This window comes from Castor canadensis, chromosome 4 (genome assembly GCF_047511655.1).
Source record: "Castor canadensis chromosome 4, mCasCan1.hap1v2, whole genome shotgun sequence".
Lineage (NCBI taxonomy): Eukaryota > Metazoa > Chordata > Mammalia > Rodentia > Castoridae > Castor > Castor canadensis.
In genome coordinates, this window is record NC_133389.1 from 109,104,239 (window position 1) to 109,131,782 (window position 27,544).

Here is a 27,544-nt window from a genome sequence, read left to right on the forward strand (position 1 = left end):
TTACTTAGCCCTTTCCTTGTTTTTTTGTAGTAAAAGGCAATTAAGGTTATTTACACTTTATGTTTTACCAACCATTTATTCTTTACCTATGCTATTCATAGTGTGGTCTCTTTATAATTATGTAATCAAAGGATATGATATTTGTTTTAAAATTTATGTTACCCACTGCTAATTTTGTGATTCTTTCCTCTCAAAGACATCACTGAGTCTAATGTAAAGCTCTTCTAGTGAGTATAATAAGTGAAAAACATTTATTTTATTCAGTAAAATCTTATGCTGAGATAAAGGTTCTTATATTTAACACTAAGTAAATTTATTTCTTAATTTTTTGTAGGCAAGCACTCTATCACTTAAATCATTTCCCTAGTCCTTTTTCTTTTAGTTTATTTTTTCAGATAGACTCCTGAGCTAACTTTTCCCAAGTCAGCCTACAACTATGATCTTCTTACCTACAGATCCTGAGTAGCTGGGATCACAGATGTACACCATCACACTCAGCCCCTATTTCTTAATTTGTATCGATTAGATTTTTCTTCATTAGTCTTACCTCACTTCAATCTTACCAACATACACTTTGACGTTTGCAAAAATAAATAGTAATAAGTATCAATGAATTCTATAAGACACTTCTAGCAATAGAGATTTTAAAACATCTTGAGCAGAACAAATACTTTTAAAGAAAGACATAAATTCTGAATATTCAATTATTCAACATTCTTGTGTCCTCATTTTGAAATCTAATATATGGTGATTTTGAAAAATGTAGTATTTCACATCTAGATGGAATATTTGAATATATATCTTTACAGAAAAAGCATAATTATTATATATTATGTTATGTTATAGCCTAAGGATTTTCTTATCAATCTGTTGAGGTTAGAATAAAACAGTGGTAGTATGAGATTTTTAGGGTGATGAATTTAATATAACATTTATATACTAAATAATGTTATCATATTATCCAAAGTACTTTAATGCACCTGATTCCAGCTATCCCCATTGTTCATTTTGACTCCTCTTAAGAAAAAAAAATTAAAAGGAAAAGGAAACATTAAAATTTGCACTAACTACTCTGCATCTTTTCAAAAAGTTTAGGGTTATGAGGTTTATAAAAGTCAACTTAAGAGAAAAGGAAAAAAATAACTGCCACTCCATTAGAAATAAGGTTTTGATGCAGAGGTTAAGGTATTTGATTTCCATACTTGTTGGTACATGTATCCTTGGACAGCAAAACAAATCATTTTCCCATACTAAACATAGCTTTATATTCTTTTATTCTCTGAAAATAGCACTGAAATGGTTTGTGTTTCACAGACTCTAAGGATTTGAGTAAGCTTCCTTGCTCAGAGTTTAAGCCAGCGTAAATCCTTAAAGAAACAGTTCCTTCTCTATAGAAAGTTGCTTCTTCATACCAACACATGTGCTCAAATATTGTCATAATATTCCACCATACTTTTCATTGTCTGTAAGCATCTTTAGTTGCATTCAACACTTGATATATATCATTCTAATAGAAGTGTATTTGTGTTTTTGTTTCTTTCCTTTCTCTTCTGCTTTCTACAGTGAGTGTAGCATACAGGATAAAGGAGGAAGGAGAGAAACCCTCAGCACTCAATTTTCCTTTGATTTTTAATTCTATAAAACACTTAGCCAAGAAGTCATTATTTCTTATGATAAAAAATTAAAACATGTGAAGATTTCAATTATTCTTTTCTCAAATTTGTATAGAAAATATAACACTCATTTTATCATTTATTATAATTTGTCATATTTGAGACACAGAGATTAAGGCATATCTAAACATTGAATTTAAGTCTACAAATTATGTTATTTGACCATTGTAAATAATAACCTAGAGGATTTTTTGAAGAAGACATGTAGCAAGTAATTAGTAAAACACAGTTAATGCAGAGGGAAGAACTGAGACAAAACAGATTAAGGAGTCAGCCTCATGGAAGTGACTGTTAAAAGCATATGACGAGTGATCTTAAACAGTTAAAGAACACAGAAAGAGAAAAGTGCCAAGTGAGACCCTTGGAAGGACTGCATTTTGAACAAGAGAAGATAATTGTTAAATGCATATATACCCCAAATTATTATGATGCTGTATTGTAATCATGTGATGGATGTAAAACTAAGGACTTGTCCCAAGTAGAATAGTCACCCAAATAAAGAAAGAGGGAGAGCTATCAATAGCAATCACATAATGATCAGTCAAATTGGCAGAAGGAAAGCCCTTAAAAAACAATGCAATAGGAGCTAGAGGTAAAAAGAATTTCAAGTAGGATGGAGGATGAATTGTGTTGAATGCTTTCAGGGGAAGAAGTAAAGGAAGGGCTGCTGAAGTTCAGAATCAATGGGGACTTTTCAGAAGTTACTGCAGAGGGCAGGATCCAGCTTCTACTTAAAAAGGAGTTGAGGGAATTACTAGGAAGTATCCTTTCAATAAGGTTATCAGTAAAGGAAATAGGAATGTATTTCCTGAGTACAAGTGAGTAGTGAGATAGAGTAAAAATGTATTTTGGTTTAAGAAAAAAAACTTAATTGAGCAGGTTTGTCAGCTCAAGGGGACAATTTAAAATCAAAGGCATAAAGCGTAAATCAAGTCAGTGAACAAGAAGTTGAAAATAGTCAGGAGCGAGCCGGATGAAGGCACAAGCATGAATGTTAGCCCACAATGAGAGGAAAGGGGATATTCTTTCCTGAGGAACAAGAGAGACGAGAAGGTCATGAAGAAGGTACATAAACATATCTAGCTTGAGTGACATTAGATATCATAACTGAGGGAGTTTCAATATTGTGCATTGTTTTAATCTCCATGCTTTTGAGAAGAATCCAAACTTTTAGAAAAGATTCATTAACAATAGAACAGATTAACAAATATACATGGACGAAATGATGGCTGTCAGTTTCTGAGAAGCAGAGACTCAATACTAGGGAATTGTATAACCAGGTGGCCTCATCTCATTATTTCTCCAGGGATTCTCTAGGTCTTAGTAGCAGTAGTGGATAAAGGAAAGGAGAAGTTTATCCAGAAACATGGAATTGCAAAAAGAGAATTGGGTCAGATACAGCAAGGACAGAGAACCAAAGGTAATGAGTTAGTGTTTCACTGTCATGGCACAACCTTGAAGAGGCCTTGGGAGTAGGAGAAGGAAATAAAAGGGGGTTATTAGTGTAGACTATGACTTAAGGAACCATAACCACCAACATAGGATGAAAAGGGACTTCTGAAGGAAATGGAGAAGTTAAAACATAAGAAGTTGTGTTTGAGGGGCATATTTCAGAGTCAGTACCTTAGATATGAAGTCGTTGTGATCATTTTGATACCCCAAATGAGGATATGTACATGAGAAGCCAAAGTTAAGTGAAGGACACACAAAATTAACAACAGTAACAATGAAGAAAAATTATCTCAATTCATTAGCTCTTTATTATGTGTTAGGCACTGGAATAAGTGTGTTACTTCTATTAATTAATTCAATTCACCTTCACCTTTCTAGGTGGTATGGAGTGTTCACAGTCTTTGAGATGATTATTCCTCACCCATCCCAAGTTTATTGAATTGGTTGGTGGTTTTGATACATACCTTGAAAAGTAAATAATCTCAGCTAATTCAACTATCATCAAAGTTTTTCACTTTCTAGACATTCTGAACACTGAGGGTGCACACAAGCATATGTAAATAGTTCACAGGATATTTCTGAGCAGTTAACTTACAACAGAACATGCTGCATAGCATAAGTTATGGCTATAGGTATTAAACATTATAAAGGACAATCTCTGGACTGTTTGAGAGAGTTAACTGATTTTACAAACACAAATCTAATAGCTTGTCTTCAGAAAGTAAGGGATTTTTTTTGATGACTTGCTATTTTTTAAAAATTTGGATGGTTTTCAAATATAAGTAAGTTATTTGAGTCATTTTTAGGGTTAAATGTAATTTACTTTGAGCTATGAATTACACATTTCTCACATATTTGTAGGAACTGAGGCCAACTGTACAATGAAATTTGATACATATATTTAACTTAAAAAGTATTCATTCTTCACCAGTAAGCAGATAAGTAGATATGCTGTCTGAACTGATCATTAAAAATGCATCACTTAACATTCCTAAGCATTTGGTTGAATTATGATAGGATAATTGCAGCAATTTTTATTCCTAATTTTATTAAATATACTCTGTAGCACTGTGGTATCTTATATAGTTATTGCCACAGAGTTCCAAAACCCCAGTCAGGTGAGGTCATGGCTAATCCATAATTACCATCTGTTTAGCTTTGTTAGTGTTGCTCATTATAACTCAGAAGGTCAGTGATGTTGCTCATGATAGGAACCCACAAGAACAGAAGTAATAAAACAGCTCTGAGACTGAGCAAGTGTCTGCTACTCCAACTGATGGACAGTTAATTACCTGTTATAAAGCAGTGAGAGCACTGAGAGAAATAGAGAATTTTGCAATATACTTGATGTCCAGTTACAGTATTTGGTAGTTTTCAATGAACTGTACTGCTTAACTAGAAGACATGAGCATAACCTTTGGCAGAGGAGGATTTAATTTCAAGAAATGGCAAAGTATTTGGCTTTAAAACAACCTCACAGACTGCTAACACAGATATACCAAATCTAAGTTATTAGATCAGTATTTCTCATTGTTGGCAGGCCATTTGAATCACCAAGAAGCTTGACACAATATCAGTTGGTACCCACCTCTGTCCAATTATGTCTAAGTCTGGGGAGAGTGATAGACAAGCATGAACATCTTTTTTAAAAAGATGCCTCAGATGCTACTAATGTGCCATGGAGGTATCATGTATCATGTACTATGACTAGCTTTCAAATTCACCATTACCAGCGTGGTTCAATTTGTGAACACCAAGAATTTTGCTTTCTGTCTTTATTCCACACTGCTTATATCGAATAACTTGTATAGCTCACACATTAGCCATTGTCTTTAATTAATCTTTAAAAAAATAATTAATCTTTTAAAAACTTAACATTTGACTTCTTCATTCCTGTACAGAAATTTCAGTCATGAGAATCTGAAGCATATACATTCCTATAGTAAAAAGTTTTAGAATCTGGTCCAAAAGTCCTTCTAAACCTCTAAATAGCAGATGGAATTTGTGTGTATCCATAGGGTCAGATCATTAATTCTATCCTTTGATTTAAGTAAGGAGAAGAATAAATGATTGGATGTAAAGCTCTTTAGTTTAAAAATACTTTGTAACTATCATTAGATACTCATTTCCTATAAACATTTTCATAGCAATTAATAGTTTTCATATTTATATAGGCTATATGAATCTTTTCCTAGAGAAAGTATGTCCTCAGGATCCTAGAGTTCACATTAAAATTATTTATAATTATGTGATCAAAATTCATACCCATGGTTTCATGACCAGTTAATCTCTTTAAGGACAATGAGACAGTATGAAGGGCAGCAACCTATCTTCATTTTATCTTATAGAAGGAATGTAAAAGCCCCAGTTGTCAGTGGCCAGTGTTCCTTCTATTTGACCACCTATAGGAAAAACATGAAGCAATATAAATTGAGTTTTACAGGAAATAAAAATGCATTTAAAAAATTTTAGAAACTTCTTACATCTTGGTTTTGTGTTTCCCATTTGAACTTTTTCAGTACTATTTTTTATATTTAAAATGTCAAAAATATTTGCTACAGTCTCATTAAACTCCACACATTGTTTTCAAAGATATTCTTTTCTTTTTGTTTTTTTTTCAACTAGGACCCCTACTATGGCTGGTGGCCTATTTTCTATTGACAGAAACTACTTTGAAGAGATAGGAACTTACGATGCAGGAATGGATATCTGGGGTGGAGAGAATCTTGAAATGTCTTTTAGGGTAATTGTGTTTTACTTGTCTTTGAACTCTGAACATAGTATGCTGCAGCATGCACATATTAGACCCAATAATACTGCTGAATCTTTTTTGCTAAGTGATGCAATTTAGGATCAGTTGGTCATTTTGATGTTTATTTAAAAGCTTTGTTAGAGGCCTATTGCATGCAATATTTACTATTAAATTGAGAATTATATGTATTTTTAGTTTTCAAAAATAATTTTTTACTCACTGTAAAAAAATTTGGGTTTTCTATTGTTGAAGTAAATAATAGTTTTATTTTTTAAATGAAGCATTACTCTATAAAACCACCTTACGTTATTGATCTGAAACTTGGATGTATTTATGTGATCTGAACTTGCTAGTGCTTCGTGGATTTGTTCTCAAATAACTTAAAAATGACCTATAGTCAAAAAATTATGGATAATTCTGCAAGTAGCATGACTATTTTCACATCCACTGAGACTATTGTTTAATGAGTTAGCCTGAAAAAAATTCAGATTCACTTAATAAAAGAACTTCCAAATTAGTGAAAAATTGAGGTGAAGTTTTGATAACTTGATATTAGGAAATGTATAAATGATATTAAACTTCTGTTATACTCAAAAGTTTAAAATATGGACACACAAGTGTATCTTCATTCTAAGAAACAGATAAAGATTGACATATTAGCCTTTTTTGTCAAAGCACATATATTATTTTTAAATCAAGTAATTTAGTAATCTGACTTGTTCCTGCCTAGAATTTAATGTGAAATGTTTGAAATACTTTGTCATTGTGCCCAAAATACTTGTATAATTAAATTATTAGCATTTAGATATATTTATCTATAAACTTTAAGAATTTGAACTTCCATTTAGAAAGTAAAGCTTGTTATCTAATTATATAATAGAAATATGTTTCATGTTATGTAAGAAAATGTTACAATTTGGCAATTGAAATTCCATCTTAATGTAGAATTTAGTGAATCTTTGATAATATGAATTATTTTAGAATGCACTTTTATAAGTTTCCTTATAACTTTATATAAGTTTCCTTATAACCAGATTCCTGAGATAACCATTAATGGAATTTTAATTTATATTTATTATTGATATATTTGCTTATGTACTTATAATCTAATGTAACTTGCCAAACAAAACTTAAGAGCATACTTTGAACTATCTTCTTGACATCAGGTCCATGGTACATCTTTGCAGAAAAATTGTAGATATTTGGGGACACAGACTTGTTACATAGTGTAGTTTTCAAAGTAAGAGAAGTAAGATATGACCAAAGAAACAAAATGAAAGGAAGAGGGGGAATGAGGAAGGAAGGAACAAAGGAAGGAAGGAAGGAAGGAAGGAAAGAAGGAAGGAAGAAGGGAGGGAGGAAGGAAGGAACAAGGGAGGCAGGGAGTGGGGAGATAGGAAGGAAGGAAGGAAGAAAGGAAGAAAAATTGAATGTATGCAAAAGCTTATAAGATCTCGCTTTTGCCTTTAGATATTACAATGAGAGCATTTATTTGTTTATTAACCAATACTATTGGGGTATTATGCTGGGATTACATAAGTAGAAAATTAATATAGCAACATTATTGTTATCTATGAGCTATTGACTACCTTTTTTCCTAAAATTTTACCTCTTTTCTCTCTATTAATCTTGATCCTGTGTCACTGGCCTCCCTTACTTTCATCACTTAGCTTCTAGAAGGATACTCTATCTAACAGGTTGATTAATGTGTTAGAGAATAACTTAATGGATTAATATAATAAATGAGGAGGACCTGATCAGGAAATGCAGCAGAGGTATAAATGTATGAACAGGCAAGATTCAGAATATGATGCATCATGCAGATGACAAGAAGACAGGAGGAATGTAACAAGTAGCCATAACAGTGATTAGATCCCTAGAAGATGATGCAGAAGTTTTTCTGTAGTTGGTAATTTGAGATTATTAAGAAATAAAATATTCATGAGTGGCTGCTTTTCAAATGTTTTAAAGTATATCATTGTTTTGTTTCCATTAAATTCTAGAACATGCATTAGGAAAAATTTGAAATCCTTTATATCTCTTTATATTAATTTCACAACCTAAATGAGAATATGTTGAGATTTATAATCAAAAGACTTGAATCTAATATCCAGTTCCATCATTGCATGACAGAAATATACTGAGCATGTAGTATGTGCTTTAGTCTTTCCAGGCACTAAAGATGATATGACATGGTGCTTTCTTATTCCATAAAAATTACATTCTTAGGAGAGATATGCCTAGATGTTATTGACAAGAAAATGTGGTATTGTGTCATTAATTTGTGTGAGGTTTCTTACTTGTGGCAAATGAGTTAAACTCTGAAAAGGTGATTATAATAATAGTGAAACTATTGTGGTTTTGTTGCTCTGGTCTTTGTAGGTATTTGTGTAAATGCAAGGGATAGAATTACTTAGAACTTGCAAAATACTAGGATTAAGGCTAGCCTTAAGGAAATTTAAACAAAACCAAAGAACACATCACAAACCTTGTCTTATAATGGTATCACTTGGTCTTTGATTCTCAGGGAAGTAAAGGAACATACAGATATTAGCAAAATTGATGAAAGCTATACACTTCACAAGAAAGATATTTCCAGCCTCTTAAACACAATAGATTTCAGTACAGTATCAAAGGGTGGAAGAATATCTTGAGGCCCCAAAATAAAAATCTTTACCATATTATAATAGTGACTAATAGTATTTTTAGTAACTAGTAAGTGGAATTGCTGAGCATTGAATGCATTCTGAGTCAATATGATCTGTTGATAAGGACTATGGTACTACCTCCTCACTAAGGCTCATCCCTCCATAATATAACAAGATTAGGAGTTTATGCTATTATCAGGAGAAGCTAATATGAAAATGAATTTTTCTCTACTCCTTTTGTATGGTTGTATCCCTTAGGGCAGATAATATACACACAATAACAGTGAGAATATCTGTAGGTAGATCCTAATGGTTCTAAAACTTAGTTTCATGTACCCCACTCCATTGCACAAGTCTTTGATATAACATAAATCCTAACAGCACTGTCTAAATATTAATATTAATTCATTTAATCAAATATTTATTAACTTCAATAAGTGCTGGGAATATAATAGTGAATAAGAAAATTTATGTTTACAGAAAACTTAAATTTTAGTGAAGTAGATAGACAGGATTAGTACAATGTAGTAATGTATTAGTGATAAGTATTAAAGAGAAAAAAATGAAGCAAGTTGGAATTTAAAATGTTAGATGTTTGGGACATGGTTAGGGAACAACATTTTATATAGAAAAGTTAAGAAGTGAATACCCATATAAAGAAATTGAGGATAAAATGAACAAAGTGAATTGCCATAAAAAGTATCGTCTGTCTCTAATAGTAACCTTGTTAACATCATAAGTGTCACCCAACTTGCATTTCCACCAAAGTCCTTGTGTTTCACATGGAATAGATGAGGAGTAGTGTTCCCAAGAGTATACCTTACTTTGGCCATTTCAAAATAGAGGTAAGATGCCAAATGTTGAATCAATTGAGATTATTTTTTTAAAGTAATTCCAAGACAGCAATTGAGCTGAAAGGCAGGCTAATATTTACAAGTTTGGATTGGGAGTCAAGTGGCCTGGGTGTAAGACCCAGCTCTAATACTATCTGAGTAAATTTAGTAGGGTAATATGTCTCCAAACTTTAGTATGCCCATTTCTAGAATGGGAATAATATAACAGTTCCTCAGATGTTTTGGGGGAAGATTAAATGAGATTATGAATGTAGTGCTGTTGTGGGATTCTCAAACAGAGACATGGGACTCCAAGGCAGTTCAGCAGGAAACGTTTTATTGTGCCAGCACAGACTCAGCAGACTGGAGTCCAAAGGCTGAATTTCCCTACCCCTCCACTCCACCCCCCCCCCCACAGAACAAAGGGGCCTTATCTTGTGTACCTTGCAAACAGGTTACAGAAGCAAGAAGCTAGGTTTACTCCATATATGGTTGCATGCAATTCAATTGGCTACTTCCAGCCCTCCCCCACAGCCCCCCCTCCCCTGCCCCAAAGTGACCTTTCTCACATTTAAATTCCCTAAGTTTTATCTCCCTTCTATACCATCCCCTCCCTCCTACTACTTTATCAGAACACAGACTTGCTTGCTTCTTTTCTGGCCCTCCTCCCTGCTACAGGGCCAGATAATCTGCTCACTACATGCGAAGTGTGTCAGAAATGGCATCTCTTGCAATGATGGTTATAAGCTGTGTAGCTCTGAGCAAATCATGGCATTCCTGAGTATCACTTAATAACAGCCTTGCCCTTAAAAATCTGCCCTTGACCATGGATAGTCAAATGAGTGAATGCACATAAAAGTCCTTTAAGACATGAATTTGCAACACATATAATATATGGTCCTTCTAAGTGTCAGTAAAGCTGTTGTTCTAAACCTCCCCTTCCCTGAAAAGAAATTGCTTTTTAAAAAAAGAGCTGTTTTTATACTGATACAACATCCTTTAATATATTTACTGACATCTACCAACGTAGGGTGGAAAATGTTTTCATTCACTCATAAATCAGTTAAAAAACAACTTTTGAGAACTAGAATTTCTCCCTTCCTTACACATACCTGCATCAAATCTTTAAATGGAAAAAATTATATGAACTACGCTTTCAAGACATTGGACAGCAAGTCATGTAAGTAGATGGTGTCTAAGAAATGGAAAACAGAAAGAAATCCCTCTAATTGCCCCAGTTTACTGCTTTGAAAAATTGAAGAGATGAACCTGTGTATCTGGGGCAACCAAAGTAGGTAGGATACATGTGTGAGCCAGATGTAGCATCACTATGTTAAAATAATGTTATTTTGGTTTGTGGTTTTGGGGATATCAGTCCATCATATTAGGGAAGGAAAAGCACACTGGCAGAGAAGAGTAGCTCGTATAATTGTGGCCAAGAGGGAAAGGGAGAAGGAATATGAAAGAGAGAGAGAGAGAGAGAGAGAGAGAGAGAGAGAGAGAGAGAGAGAGGAAATGCCTGTGCTAGCTGGCTTTTCTCCTTTTTTGCCTTTTATTTCACTTGGCTCCCAGCTTGTGATATGGTGTCACCCTCATTCAGGGCAGGTTTTCCTCCTTTGTTAATCCTTTCCAGAAGGATACACAAGTCAGATGAGTAGATGATCAAGATTAACCATCACAGTATGGCATGCTGTGTATTGCAGAGAAGAGAGGTGCCTGAACAGAGAATGCAGAACACATTCATAAGTTGGTTGCCTGCTGACCATGCATAGATGTGAGGAAATTTATAGTTTTAGGAAGAAACCATCAGAAAACATGAGCGTTCTCATTGCTCAGTTATCAGTCTGAATAATGAATTGGATCTGTGTGTTCCACACAGGATTGATTCATGGGACATTGGGAAGTGTAATGTACTTCTGAATAACATACTGCTGAAAATTCATTTGTAGAAGAAGAGATCACAAGTGAAATTAACGGTATTTTAGCTGAATGAAAATATAGAATTTGGCCTCACTAAAGCAATATTTAGGGGATATGTATTGCATTAAATTTCTGTATTAAAAAAGAGAGCATGAAAAATCTAAAATTGAGTGAATTCAGAAATGCCTGCCTAGCAAGTGTAAGGCCCTGAGTTCAAACCCTCGTACTTTCAGAGAGAGAGAGAGAGAGAGAGAGAGAGAGAAAAACTAAGCTAGAAGAAAGAGAATAATCCAAAAAGACTCAAGAAAGAAGAAATAATAAAGACAAAATCAGAAATTAGCTAAATATAGTAACATTTCAGAGAAAAAAATAGTGAAACCAAAATGTTTCCTTGAGAAAATCGAGGTTAAATTGGTTGAATTTCTAACCAAACTTAGGAAAAACAAAGAGATGATAAAAGTACTAATACTGGAAATGAGAAAGGAGCTATTACTATGGATTTTCCAAATATTTAATGGATTGCATAAGAATGGCCTGAAACATATTATGCTAGTAAACATGATACCTTGAGAAACGGAAAATTTTCTTAAAATATGTAAACTACACAAGTTCACAGAAAGAAATAGATCAACCAAATAATCCTACATTTAGTAAATAAATGAAATCTGTAGTTTTCACAGAGGAAACTCTACAGCCAGATGACTTCACCAAAATTTTTAGATAGAAATATTGTGTACTCATGTATGACAATGGAAAAATGAGACCTGTTGAAACCATTCCAGGAATGGAAGAAGGGAGCATAAAGGAGAATGATGGGGGAGTAAATTCAACTATGATATATTGAGAGAACTTTTATAAATGTCACAGTGTACCCCCAGCACAACAGCAAAATGCTGATAAAAAGTACCGCTCAGATTTAAAAAAAGAAAGGAAGAAAATGATTTGACAAAACTCAGGTTGCACTTCTGGTTCAAAAAAGAAAAAAGCCCTGATTAAAAAATCATAGAAGAGAATTTCATCAACCTGATAGAGGGATTGAATGAAAAACCTATACACATTTCATGTTAATAGATGGAATGCTTTGCTATAATATCAGGAGTAATTAAGGGTTTTAGGTCTTACTACTTCTACTTAATGTTGTACTGAAGTTTTTGGTAGTATGATAAATTAAGAAAAATCAGTTTGGACTGGAGGCCCTAACTGCAGAAGACTGTATAGCAAGCACAAGGCATTAAGTCCAAATTCCAATACTGCCAAAACAAACAAACAAACAACCCCCTCACCCACCAAAAAATCCAAACCTTTCTTCTTAAGCACGAATAATAGCCCACCAAACTGCAAATGAAAAGGAAAGACTGTCATTCAAGATGATAAGGTTGTCTGTCTTTAATAGCCTATGGAATTTATAAAAATACTATTAAAAAAACAGGTAAGCCACCTTATCAAGGTTGTAGCATATAAGAACAAAAGCCTATTGTATTTCCACATAATTACAGCAAACAGCCTCAAAGTGAAAAAGAAAATCATTTAAAATAGCATCAAAACTATGATGTACTATGAATCTGACAATAGATGTGCCAGACCACATTTGTAAATGTGATAAAAGCTATAATATACTTCCAAGAAAACTTAATGAAGATATAAGTAAATCCAGAGGTGTAACCTGTTTATTAGTTGGTAGGCTCTATATGATATTGAGATACCAATTTTCCCTTATATCAATATAGATTCAGTACAATAATAAGCAAAACACCCAGAGAACTTTTCTTCACAAAAATTGACAAACTGATTCTAAAATCCTTATTGAAATTCAAGGGACATAGAATAACCAAAAAAAAAAAAAACTTTAATAGAGAAGAAATGTTGGACAGGTAAGGTCAGAAAATATGATTTCACAACTTATCGCAAAGTTATAACAATCAAGACTATGGTATTGGCATAAAAATAGGCAATGGAACAAAACTGAAAATCTGCAAATAAACCGATACATATGTGGGCAACTTATTTTCAAGAAATATTCAAATGCTGTTCAAGAAAAAATAGAAGGTTTAATGAGTAGTATTGGATCACTGACTATACATGTGGAGAAGAAAAGCAGAACAAAACAATTTCAGTCTACACGTCACACCAAAAGAATTTATATTAAAAAAACTTTTACCTGAAATTCTATAGGTAAGCATAGGAAATGGTTAGGCAAATAATACTGAAGAATTATTATACTTTTTAATATCATCACTCTTAAAAATAAACTTTTATCAAAAACTAATATTTTAATTAAGAAAGCAGAATTTATTTTAGATATCCCTATAAGTCACAATGTAAATATCATTACATTTATTTGCTGAATATAACCAAAGGAAATGTCTTCTTTGTTAAATTTACTTATTACCAAATTGTACATTTAATAAAGTAAAAAAGAAATGAAAGCTGACATTAAAATATATTTGAAAAGTAAAAGCCAAATGTTCATAATAACACAATATTATAGTATGAAGTGAAGAAGCCTGTCTATCTTTTGGAGATTGCAATATCCAGATTTTTTAAAACATAAAAAAAAACTAAATTTCTTAGAAATATTCACGATACAAATTTTGACCATTGAGAATGTCAGTCACAATAATTTGTTAGATTGACATCAATTTAGACAAAAACTAGCTGAAATATTTTTAACAGAATTCCTTGCCTTTTTTTAAACTTAGTTCTTGCAAGTCTGAGGAAAAGGTGTTATCTCTCAATGTATAAAACTTGACTATATTTGTTTTACTTGATCAGTCATAGAAAGCAAACTATAATAGAGATATTTAATTTAATTTAATCATAATGAATTTATTTATTAATCACAAATTTGTTAGATATGGTTTTCTTAAAAATGATAAAGCACAACCCTAATGTTCATATAGAGATTTTTATTGGCCTCTTTTTAAAAAAATCTAAGAGATTATAAATTGAGATCATGTGTATGTATATCCTTTACAAAGAGTATAAATGGTTTGATCTAGCAAATGACCCTGTGCTTACCTATTTAGCACATACTAAACCTAAAATACAATGAAATATTTTAAGTTTTTAGCTTCCATGGTTGCAGTTAGATTTTCTGCTATCTGGGTAACCCTAAATTGTTGTTTAGACATATTTCTTCATTCAAAGAGGGGCTTTTAAAATTTTAAATACAGAAAATATTTCTGGATAAAAAGTAACTACTAAGGCTATAATACATATTACGTACTTTTTAAAACACTGAGTCAGTAGGTGCCATAGAATAAATGTAAGTATTTTGAGTAGGACTCTATGTATCCACAACAAATATGTTAGAATTTTATTTTGCATAAATGCCTGACTATACGCTACCATAAATGCGTGACTTCATATGCTCTCTTAGAAAAAAATAAATAAGCAAAAAGTAGATTAGGCAAAAATCAAACTTTAGAATAACTTTAATAAGCAGAACTTATATTGCTTTTTAAATTATAATAGGTGAAGGCTCGGTAATTTTGAAAACTGTATGTGTTCATCAAAATTTTTGTTTCAGCAAACCAGAATATGACAATAGATTTCTGTTAGGCAGCCTTTACTATATGTTTTACCATCTTGTAAACATAACAATGTAGAGATGTGCTTTTATTTTTGTGAACATAAGAAATTTGGAGGATTCACATACACCATGTGGTAACACAAGTTAATCTCTGATTCTTGGCATTCATTTAGGTATTTCCCAAAATAATTGTCTGGAAAGTAGTTGTGGGATGATCACTACCATTCACAATTTATTTTTAGAGGATAACTACTTATTTATACTTTTGTTTTCTTTTTCTGAAAGTCTCCTAAGAACTTAACAGTGTGAAAACTCATTTGAAAATAATTAGAAATAAAGCGACCAAGAGTAAAGACAAGAATCAAGTCAAGGGACAAGACCAATAGAATAACAACAACAAAATGGACATAAGTAATTGTGAATCAGGACTAATTTCATTCAGATTCCTGACAGCTGAAGTGGAAGAATAATAATAAGATTGAACTGAATCTTTCTTTCCAATGAAAGCAACTGGATAAAAACTATTGCCTGTTGGTTGCAAGCAATCAGAATCTTAGGCCATGTTTTGGCAAACATCCTGCAATTCCCTTCAAATCGATGGCAGTTTCATGGGGTGTGCTAAGAGAAGATAATCCAATTCAGTTGCTTTCTAGTGATATGATCTGGACAAGGCCTATATTTTAACAAAGATAGAATATCACTTAGGCTTTTTCTCTTAAACAGAAGTTGCCTAAATGTAGTCTATTTTAACTGATGGTCAAGGCATGTTTGAATTAGCTTAGTATTCTTTCCTCTTAATAAAAACAGAATTCTCTTACTGGAAATGCAGTCATATAAATATTACATTAGTGGCCAGTTATGAAAACTATAATATTAATGTGTTCCCATGCTCACATTTATCACATTTTTCCTCTACGTGCATGGTTTACAGAGTGGCTTGTGAGTAATTACTGGGAAACCTCTTGATGAAAAGATTAAATGCAATCAGGATATCATTGTCTATGTGGTTTTGGTTATGCTATTTGTTATTTGTTCATTCGCTAAATATTTGGCAATTAATGGCTATAATACAATTACCATGCTAGCTTAGCTGTCTTGGAACTAAACAAACTAAAAATTCAACAAGATCTCTGTTAGGCAGCCTTGTGAGAATCTAGAAGATGGTAAGAAAAACCCTAGTTAGTGTGTTGGGAAGATTGGGTAATGTTTGACCTGAGGGTTAAAAATTTATAAAAGTTAGCTATTTGGTCATTTTATGCACAGACTACCACATGTATGTAGGAAAGGAACATTTATAGTAACCAACTTGCACTAATAACATTCATGGTCTCTTTTTTCTTGAGAATTGTAAGCATACTGTATTTATCAACCTGAAAAAATAAGCATCTGACATCTAATCAATTCTGTGTACTGTCCATATTTATTATGTCCATCTATCTATAGCTATCTAAATTTATGTGTTAGTCTATGTGAATGTGAAAATTAAATGTTCATGAAGATTCAGAATGTAAATTTTTAGTGATAGTGTAGAGGAAGGATATAATGTGACAATACTGTACGGACAAAAATGATTACCTCAGTAGGGGTCCTTCTGCAGCTGAGTGCTGAGTGGTACTCTCTGGACATCCTGGAGAATTGGGGTTAGGAGTCAAGGGAATTAGAGAACACTGAAAGATGAAGATGAACTAAATGCATAAACATTAAAAGAGGAAGAAATGGAATGAAAATATTACAAAAGTAGAATTATGTAAAATATATTTTTGCAAGTTCCTTTAATATATAAAGCAGAGGTAGTTGATATTTTTACAGGATTTATTCAGAACTACACACTGGAAATAAATTTTGTTAGAATATCAGCCTAATTGAGAACATTTTTGCTCTCTCTTCTAATATTATACAATTGAATAGAAATAAATTACAAGAAAGAATAATAAACTAATAACATTTTTGTTTTGTCAGTACTGAGGTTTGAATTCAGGGTCTTGCACTTGCTAAGCAAGTGATCTACCACGAAAAATACCTTCAACTCACAGACTAATAACTTCTGAACTATGATTTAACATTTTTTGAAAATGTTTTAAAAATACAGGCATATTTCAAATATACTAAGTAGAATGTCAGTATATTTTCATAATCCAGGAATACCTGGCTTTGTAATAAATTTCAATACATTAAGAAATCTAGTAGGGCATGGTGGATCACACCTATAATCCCAGCTACTTGGGAGGCATAAGTAGGAGGACTGTGGTGCAAGTCTGGCCCTTTCAAAAGCAACCTATCTAAAAATAACTAAATCCAAAATTAGGGGAGTCAACTGGGGGGAAGATAGAGCACCTGCCTAGCAAGCAAGCATCATGCCCTGAGTTCAAATCCTAGCACCAAAAAAAAAAGGAAAAAAGAACAAAAGAAATTTATAATCTTATTGGAGACACACATCTAAAATGTCATCTTTCGGAAGCACACTACTACTTTGTACCTTTCTGACTCTCCTCTGCTCATTGTCACAGACACCCCACATGTACCCACTGTACCATTAAAAGTCTTTATGACCATCCTGATCCCAAATGGGAAATACCTCAATTTAACTGTTTGAACTGATGGCAATAAATAGAGCTTTTTGGAATGTAAATATGCTCAGAATTATTGCATGGGAAAGTTTGACACATTCTCTTGTCACTAAATTTTGCCACAGTTTGCATGAAATATGCCAAATCAAATAAAATACAGTTGAGATGTAGTCAGTTATCTTGCTGATTTACGTTTTGAAGTACCCCTGAAATATTCTGATAATGAAATGTTTGTTTCTTTCTGTATCTAAATTTGTGCTACTATGATTTAACTTTTGAACTACTTATTTTACAAATAAATGGGATTTTACAAACAAATAACATTCTACTTTTCATATATGAGAAGAGAAAGTTGAAATAAATATCATGCAAAAAGCTTTGAAGTTTTAAGAATCACTTCTATATATTGGGTTTGGTTGAAGTTATAAACTTGTTATTAAATTGAAATGAAAATTGCAAATAATTTCAATTCAGGAGATTTCCTCGTTACTTTAAAATATTTGCCAGTGGTTGGGCATGAAGATGTGTAGAGGACGGACAAAGTACCTGGTCTCATGGAGCTTACACAATGGGAGATAATAGACATTAATTGATAAACAGGAAAATTAATCTGTTAATTCTAGGTAAGACATGTTCTAGAAGAAATTAAAATCAGGTAAAATATTGTGAATGACAAAGGTGGAGGTGAGAAGTAAAAATCTACATCACCTAGCATGGTCAGTGACGCCCTCGGTGGGGACATTTGAGTGAGACCAAAATGGCAGGAAGAATCCAGCTGTGCAAGATAATGCATCCAAGACAGAACATACAGTAAATGCAAAAGGCCCTCGGCAGCAGTGAAACAAGCTGAACTTCACTTTCCAAATATACAGTTAATTTGTATGGACCATTTACCAAGCACTGTTCTAGGCACAAGAGATATAGACCTAAACAAAACAGGCTAGGCCATGATCTATAACAGCTCATGTTTCGCAGAGGCCTCACATTTGCATAGTATAAATTTATAGGGTCCTTTTATGCATATTGTCATAATAGATTCTACCACCTATCAAATATATAAGATAGCTTCTTATTACATTGGTTTTTATCTTGAATACACTTGGTTATGTTTGCATTATATACTTCAAATCATCTATGAACTAGCAGCCAGGTATAAATCTCTCATTTTATCCATCAACCAATACAGTTAATATACTCAAACTGCACTAGATACATAGAATGGCAGTATACACAAAGCACAGTCTTTGTTTTCAATTAGTGTGGGGTATGTAGATAAATTGCATACAATGGTAAAATATATTCTGTGTACCTTTTGAAGGTGTGGATATGCAGTGCATTAAGTTTAAAAAAGTGAAGATTTTGCTGGTCTGTAACAGTTAGGAAAGATTTTATTAATAAAATAATCAGTAGTCTGGTCTTGTAGATGACATCGGAAAACCACCAGGGCTAGAAGTCTTTGGTTGCTTTTGCAATTTGTACTCGTGGGCTCCTTCTTTGTGTTTTGAGCATCCCTAAGTTTACATTAGGACATTTGATTCCCCACCTTTTATTTTATCTCTTGAGAATTACATGAATGGAATATCACTCAAACATTATATGTGTTTTATATAACACCCATTTAAATGACTGAATTAATTAAGTATCCTCTAAAAACTCAACAATTTGAATTTACTGTCTTCCATATACCTGTATGTGATCCCTAAAAGATTGTTAGGACAAAATTCCAAAACTGTTGTTTCCATGGATGTGCATTCAGTTTGGAAACTTCCTGCACCTGGTTAGCCAAAATTAATGCATTCAAAATTGAATCCATGCACTTTTTATTAAAGAGCCAAATTTAAATCTCTATGGTAACTACTGCAATAAATGTGCAGCATCTTAAGCTATGATTATACTGTCACACTTAGTGATGTATATCTTAAGACATGACTACCAGTCGTTTCACTGTTGTTGGAGTCAACCAGAAATGTAGTTAAAAAAGGAAACTAATTATGAAATTTATTTAAATAAGGCTCAACGATTTCAGCAATAACAGATTTTAGATACTAGGAGTGACTCTGAGGTTGACTTAACTGTTCAAAAAATTGAGTGTTAAACACCAATGAAGCAGTAATTATCACTTAAAAACTAATCATAGATTCTAACAGATTTTTAATTACTCTTAAAAATTATCAATGTAACACCTTTCACTATATCCAAAAATATCTAAATTTGATGGATTAAAATTCTAAAAAGTATTAATTAACTAATTTGCAATATTAATTAATACTGTAATTATGCTAAAATTAAAATAAAAATTTGAGTGTAGAATTATTGGTCCTTTTCCATTGCAATCATGATACTTGATATGTCTGGATACTAAAATATGTTTTCACATACACTATCCCATTTTCAAGGTTTTCACTACCTTTCCCTTGTTTATTAAATTAATTCATAGCCTGGCAATATGCAATCTCTGTCCTACATTTTCTGTTTTAATTGGTCAATCAAATCTTATATTTATGGCCTTATATTGTGTAGTTTAAGTGGTCAACAAACTTTATACCACATTTTTAATTGATCAACCTAAGTTATTTGGGTTTGAAAAATCATCCTAATATTTGGAAGTCTTAAAATAAGAAACTATAATAAACTGTTTAAGGGTAAAATGTCCCACAGTAAACCTGAAATGATGTATTTGAGTACTAATTAGAACTGCTGGAAGATGAGTGCTCCCTGATCATTTTTCTGGCCCTTCCGAAGACCCCTGGACCTGCAAGTTTTCTTTTCACACTTAGGGAATAGAAAGAAAACTTTAGACTGTTTAAGGTCATGTACTTGCAGAGTTGAGGCAAGTATAAGGAAAATGACAGACTTAAGAGATAGCTTTACAGAATTTATAATTAAATGAGCATATGAGAATGGATGGGTTTGCCAGGAAAGAAAGTGGGGAGAGTAGAATAGCAAGGCATGTCCTTACGTAGCACCTACATTTAGGGGTGGGAGAAAAGAGAAAGTGCACACTAAGTCATAGCTGTCAGAGAAGAGCAAATATAATGTCACAAAAACTTAGAAAGTTATGGTGATTGTCAACAGTGTCAAATGTTGCAGAGAAGTAAGAAAGTAAGAATAATGAAAGCTCATAAAAAGCTTCATGAACAGTTTCAGATGATGGATTCAAGATACTGAAATATAAGATGTTTAGGTAATTGAATTTTGAAGATATGTATGGAAAGAAAAAGTTTTTAAGGAATTTACCAGCAACCCAGAAAGAAAATCTATAGCTACCTAAAGGGTAAATATGATCACAATAATTATATTTTATATCCTTTTTTATTATTGAAGATAAAGTAAAATATATACCAATAGAAAATATTAAAAATGAGGTAATATAGAAAAAGAAAGAGGAAGCTACAATTGATGAAATAAATACCTAAGGTATTGGAAGAATACTGTAGAGATAATAAATTACATCTGTATAAAACTTTTTACTCAACAAGTCTGTTTCACATTCATTATTTCACCATGTCCTTGATAGAACACTGTAGGAGAGATGTTATTATCATTTTCTTCTATAGCTGAATGTTCTGGGTCTCAAATTAACTGTCATATGACTAGAAATTAGCAGTACTGAATATCAAAAACACTTCTTCTGGCTTCAAGTCTACTGCTCCTATATTCTGAGCTCATCAGGCCAAAGGCAGGGTTTAACTTTGGAGAAAAGGGTTGACTGTCTCCTAAGATGCGAAGACAAAACTAAGGGCACTGAGAAATTTTAAGGTGAGGGAGTACAAAGTCAGGCCAGTTCTTCTAAAACTCAAAGCAAGTGGAAGTGACAAAATTATCTCCAAAGAAGGTAAAATGGTTATTAGGGCTTGATACGAGGAGAAAGGTTTGGATTAATCACAACTTCAGCAAGAATCTGAAAAAGCACTGATGTTGTCTATAGAAAAACATTTAAATATGAGAAGAATAATATCTTGCAAGTCTGGTGAAACAGAAGAAATCATGTTTACTATACTTTGAGCCACATATGGGGAGAAATAAACTTCACTCTCCTTGTTTGTGACTAATAAGTAAGCAAAGTAATAGGCTAAATGTTGCTATTTCATAGCACTCTCTCTCAATCTGTCTCTCTCAAACTTTGTCTCTCTCTTGCAGTGTTGAGGATCAAACCCAGCAAGTCATGCATGTTAAACAAGTGCTCTACACTAAGATACACTCTAGCCTTCATATGGTCATTTATTGACTCTTCTTCTAAAGTGTGTAATGAAATCTACATTGACTACTACCAATTTATTTTTAATAAAAAAATATCAAAAGTATTACATTTCTTCATAATGGGCTTGGTGGTATTTTTAATGAGCACTTGAGATGATATCAATATGAATATTTTTATATGTTTCATATTTATCTCACTAGAACATCACATCAAAAAAAGAAATTGTGCTTGTAAGATTTTAAGAGCATTGTAGTTATCCACTGGCAGCATTAGAATTTTATAGATGCCCCCTAGGGAAAGGAATATCTGAAGCAAAACTTATGCCTTTCTATAAAAATGTCTCATGTCGTTGACAAGAAGCAAAATGTCTCTAGTTGATTTAAAAACCAGGAATAGAGAATCCTGTCCATGAAGGGACTAGGCTTGGGGTGACTATCTCTTAAAACAATCAGGCTCTTTTTTTGTTTGTTTTGTTACTGAAGTTTAATCAACTATTTAGTAGATACAACTTATATTCCTGACAAAAAAAGTGGAGTAAGAAAATTATAACATGTGGGAAGTGCTGATGAAATTTGTGTAGCTGAGAGTGAGCATTGTATCCAAATAGTCCCAAATCTGGATTCTGAGGAAACAAGCTACAAAGTATGTGATTTGGGTATATACTGTATCACCTCTTTGAGTATAAGGTCCTTCAACTAGAAAATAACAATAATAGAGCCCACTTTGTAGGGTCTTCTGAGAAGACAGAATTTAATGCAAAGTAGCTGACACAACAGAGATATTCTATAGAAAGGGATGATGGCATCAGTCTCCTTCTTGTATGGGAGATTGTTCTTCACCTGTAAAATGCAAAACATATGACTTGATTTTGATATCCAAATTCTAACATTCACAATTCTACTAGCCTGTGAGCTACTTGAAGGCAGAGACCTACATTTGTAATTCTTCCTCTGTGCCCAAAAGCCCAGCAGGATGTTTGACACAAAGTCAATGGCCAGGGTATATTTGTTGAATAGATGCCAGCCAAGACCTGAGGGATGATGCTTTAGAGGAGAGAGGTCATTCCCTGTCCTCAAATCTATCAGGATACTTGATGTTTGGAAAGCACTTGGCCACTTTGCTGGTTATACAGGAGATTTCTTTTTCTTTTTTTTTTATTATCATTTTTGCATTTACTTATGTGTATACATTATTTGGACCACCTCCTCCTTCCCCTCACCCCTGCCTCCAGGCAGAACCTGTTCCTCCCTCTTGTTCTCCAATTTTGTGGAAGAGAAAAACATAAAAGATAATAAGAAAAACATGGTGCTTTTGCTAGTTTGAGATAAAGTTAGCTATATAGGGAGATTCCTTGTGTTGTTTCCATGCATAAATGAATTACAACCCAAATTGGTTCACTTAAACTAAAATGAAACAATGTGGTTTGGAGAGGTAGGAATTGATTTATAGGTGGAGAAACTGAGTAACTGAAGGGGAGCTTGTTCTGAGGTACCAATTTTCTTCCCCATGCAAATTCTTTGTATGCATTTCTGGCATCTGTAAAAGAGCAGGGGACGCCACACACTACAGCTGGGTACCCAGGTGGTCCATTGGTATTCAAAAGGGACTGTTCTGGCATGAATTTTAGGGCAGCATCATGCAGCTGTCATGAGCTGCTCTATGGCAAGAAGCAGCAGATGTTACTGATAACTGACAGGCAGTCGTATCATCAGATATGGGAGGATACCAATGTGAAATACAAAACATCTGATCTGAATATCATTTACTAAATCAGACACTTTCCTTTAGTTTTCAGTCACATCCACATGGAGCCTTTTCACAGCTGAGGGCTAATTATAGAACATGGGAAACACAAACTCTGATTATTCTTCTTGTGTCTTAATATTCTCCTTAAACAATTATTTATGCTTTAAGATTATTGATTATTGAAAGATGAAAAGTCTGACTATATCACATGTTATTCCTTGTTTGCTTTTTCATGCATTGTTTGCTGAGAACAATTTGTGCTCATAAAAAAGCAAGACTGTTTTTGTAAATATGAAAAGATAGACACTAATTTTTTTAAGCAGAAACATCTTAATTACATAGAATTTTCAATATCTGGGAGACTAACTTTATGTTCTTCATTCCTTGTCTGCCATATTCATATATTATATTAAAGATGAAAGACATGTCATGACACAGTCAGGGCCATGTGCTGACCTGTTGATTTAAAGGATAATTGGGATTTTCTAAAATATCAGCAGCCCCAAAAAGATGTAGAATCATGGTGTGTAGCAATTCTCCTTACTCCAGAAAACAGTGGCAGAAACGTGTTGTAATTGTAAAGGTCAGAAAACTTGAGGGAAGGAAAGTTGTTGGAAGGCAAAAGTGAAAGTAGTATCTAAACATCAAAATGTTGACATGTGTAAATTAGAGGTATCTACTATGTATTTAACTACTGGAAATGGGGATTAGTGTTTGAGAGGAGTGGAAGTTGAATGAAAGTCTCCATCTGTGACCACTACTCCTTACCGTACATCTGAAACACACTGGCTATCACAACTCTATTTCAAAGTAGTTCTTTACCTCAACTATACATTCAGTAAAAGCATACCTATTTATTCTTTTTCTTTAGTTTTTTTCCTCTCTTTCCCTCTTTTCTTCTTCAACCTACCACCCAACAATCAGGTCAGTGGCAAAAAGAAAGAAAAGGAAAAGAAAGGAAGAGAGAGAGAGAGAGAGAGAGAGAGAAACTGTGGTTGAAAGTCTTTCCTTAAAGAAGCATGATTTAAGGTTAATGTATTATGTCCTTAGGAAAATTAGTGGGTATTTAAAAAAGGACCATTTTGAATTTAGGACTTTCAGGAAGATCAATGAAAAGTTAAATTGGAACACACATGATAAGGGAAATATTTGATAACTGAACATTTTAGAAGCAAATTGATAGGATATATGATATGGCAAGGATTGAACTCATCATTGATTGTCTACATTTGAGGCCAATTTGATGTCAAATTACCCTAATATATGGCTGTGACTTGAAAAATTCTCTTGGAGAATTGACTTCCTTGTACTTTTGTTTTGTTTTGTTTTTTGAGACAGGGTCTCATTATGTAGCCTAGTTTGCCCTTGAACTCACTGTGTAACCCAAGCTGGACTTAAACTTGCAATCCTCCTGCCTCAGCCTTTGAATGCTGGGGTTATAAGAAAGTACTGCCAGGAAATCATTTTTATCACATTGGTGACCTTTTTTTTTTTCCTTTTTCTTTCATATTCATATGTGCATACAAGGCTTGGTTCATTTCTCCCCCCTGCCCCCACCCCCTCCCTTACCACCCACTCCGCCCCCTCCCTCTCCCCCACCTCAATACCCAGCAGAAACTATTTTGCCCTTATTTCTAATTTTGTTGTAGAGAGAGTATAAGCAATAATAGGAAGGAACAAGGGTTCTTGCTGGTTGAGATAAGGATAGCTATACAGGCATTGACTCACATTGATTTCCTGTGCGTGGGTGTTACCTTCTAGGTTAATTCTTTTTGATCTAACCTTTTCTCTAGTACCTGTTCCCCTTTTCCTATTGGCCTCAGTTGCTTTTAAGGTACCTGCTTTAGTTTCTCTGCGTTAAGGGCAACAAATGCTAGCTAGTTTTTTAGCTGTCTTACCTATCCTCACCCCTTCCTTGTGTGCTCTCGCTTTTGTCATGTGCTCATAGTCCAATCCCCTTGTTGTGTTTGCCCTTGATCTAATGTCCACGTATGAGGGAGAACATACGATTTTTGGTCTTTTGGGCCAGGCTAACCTCACTCAGAATGATGTTCTCCAATTCCATCCATTTACCAGCGAATGATAATATTTCGTTCTTCTTCATGGCTGCATAAAATTCCATTGTGTGTAGATACCACATTTTCTTAATCCATTCATCAGTGGTGGGGCATCTTGGCTGTTTCCATAACTTGGTTATTGTGAATAGTGCCGCAATAAACATGGGTGTGCAGGTGCCTCTGGAGTAACCTGTGTCACAGTCTTTTGGGTATATCCCCAAGAGTGGTATTACTGGATCAAATGGTAGATCGATGTCTAGCTTTTTAAGTAGCCTCCAAATTTTTTTCCAGAGTGATTGTACTAGTCTACATTTCCACCAACAGTGTAAGAGGGTTCCTTTTTCCCCACATCCTTGCCAACACCTGTTGTTGGTGTTGTTGCTGATGATGGCTATTCTAACAGGGGTGAGGTGGAATCTTAGTGTGGTTTTAATTTGCATTTCCTTTATTGCTAGAGATGGTGAGCATTTTTTCATGTGTTTTCTGGCCATTTGAATTTCTTCTTTTGAGAAAGTTCTTTTTAGTTCATTTGCCCATTTCTTTATTGGTTCATTAGTTTGGGGAGAATTTAGTTTTATAACCCCAAACTCTTAAGTTGATACAGGAAAGAGTAGGAAATACTCTGGAGTTAGTAGGTATAGGTAAGAACTTTCTCAATGAAACCCCAGCAGCACAGCAACTAAGAGATAGCATAGATAAATGGGACCTCATAAAGCTAAAAAGCTTCTGTTCATCAAAAGAAATGGTCTCTAAACTGAAGAGAACACCCACAGAGTGGGAGAAAATATTTGCCAACTATACATCAGACAAAGGACTGGTGACCTTTTTAAAATAGAGTAACTTCCACATTTGAGAGGGAAAAATATATTGATTTATATTAGGTTTTTCACTATCATCTCTTTCCTTCTTTCTCTTCAGAGACATTTTTATCATGTTCTTCTAATACTGCTGAAGTAAAGTAAGCTTACTTAAGTAGGAAAATGTTGAATAAAATTTTGAAGGTTCTTTATCACATCTATCTAAATATATGTTGTCTGTATACATATGCCAAGAAATAAATCACAGAAATATTTTTTAAAAAATCATAGCCATCATCAGCCTTACTCCCTCTTCTTCTACATGTAAATTTTCTAAGGACTTTCAAGATTAAGTAAATTGTTCCAAAACCTACAATCAACTTGTGTCTATTTCAGGACCAGAATTTTGAATCTGATGTTTTACTCCATATATATAATTCTCATCCAAAAAAGTATACAATTGGGCTGGAATATAGCTCACTTATAGAGTGCTTGCCCAGCAAAACCAGCAAAAGAAAAAAGAAAAGATGATTCCAACACTAGTGATGTCTCCCAAATCACATGAACCTCCTAGTTTATACAGTAAAGTAAAAAGTAAGATAAGATTCAACCAACTAGGAAAGGCATTTTCTAGTCAAAACAACCATAAAGAATAAAATTTCATGTCACTAATGAAAGAAAAATTCATGTTGCACCCCTATTACTCCCTTTTTGAATAATCATTTCTTGTTTATTTTTTTTTGCCAATTTATCAAGAATCATAGAGCCTTCAAGATCTTAATAGAAGCTTTTTTAGACTGTGTTGCAATTGTAGGCACTAAAGGGTTTGTCATCAGTCTATTTACATGTGACAGATGGATAGATAGATACATAGAGGAACAGATATACATGTACATATAGCTATAGGTATATAAACAAAGTGGTGAGGTAGTGCTGAACAGTGAGTGCTTGAAACAAACAACATCAATATCTTGTTTCAGTTTTTCTTCTGCTTGCACAAAGTACACAGTAGCTGTAGCTGTTTTTCCTAATCCAACTGTATGGTAGACATGTTTTGGGTGTACCAAGCAATTTTTCAGATTTGTCAAATAATCAGTGTGTATTGAGTTCTTAAATGAGGTAAATATTTTTCTAGACAGTGTGCACTGATTGAATGGTATTGGTAAGTTCTGATTTTTTTTACAATATGCAAATTATACCTAAACTTTGTAAAGTGAAACGTGATGCTTCTTAGGGATTATGTAATTGGGGATGTAAGACTAAGATATACAAATAACATATATACATATGTAAGTATATGTATATACATATGTAAAACTCCAAACCGACACACATATATGAACCTGTAGCAAGATGAAAAGCTATA

General features: G+C 33.4%; 1 protein-coding gene across 3 annotated transcripts in view; it reads left to right on the forward strand.

The window, feature by feature from the left end:
- The window catches only part of Galnt13 (polypeptide N-acetylgalactosaminyltransferase 13), a 522,920-nt gene that overhangs the window by 320,832 nt on the left and 174,544 nt on the right, over positions 1 to 27,544 (forward strand). For all 3 annotated transcript variants that reach the window (XM_074070810.1, XM_074070809.1, XM_074070811.1), the window contains one exon: positions 5,751 to 5,868. In XM_074070810.1, the coding sequence (XP_073926911.1) occupies positions 5,751 to 5,868 (118 nt within the window). The remainder of the gene's footprint in view (positions 1 to 5,750; positions 5,869 to 27,544) is intronic.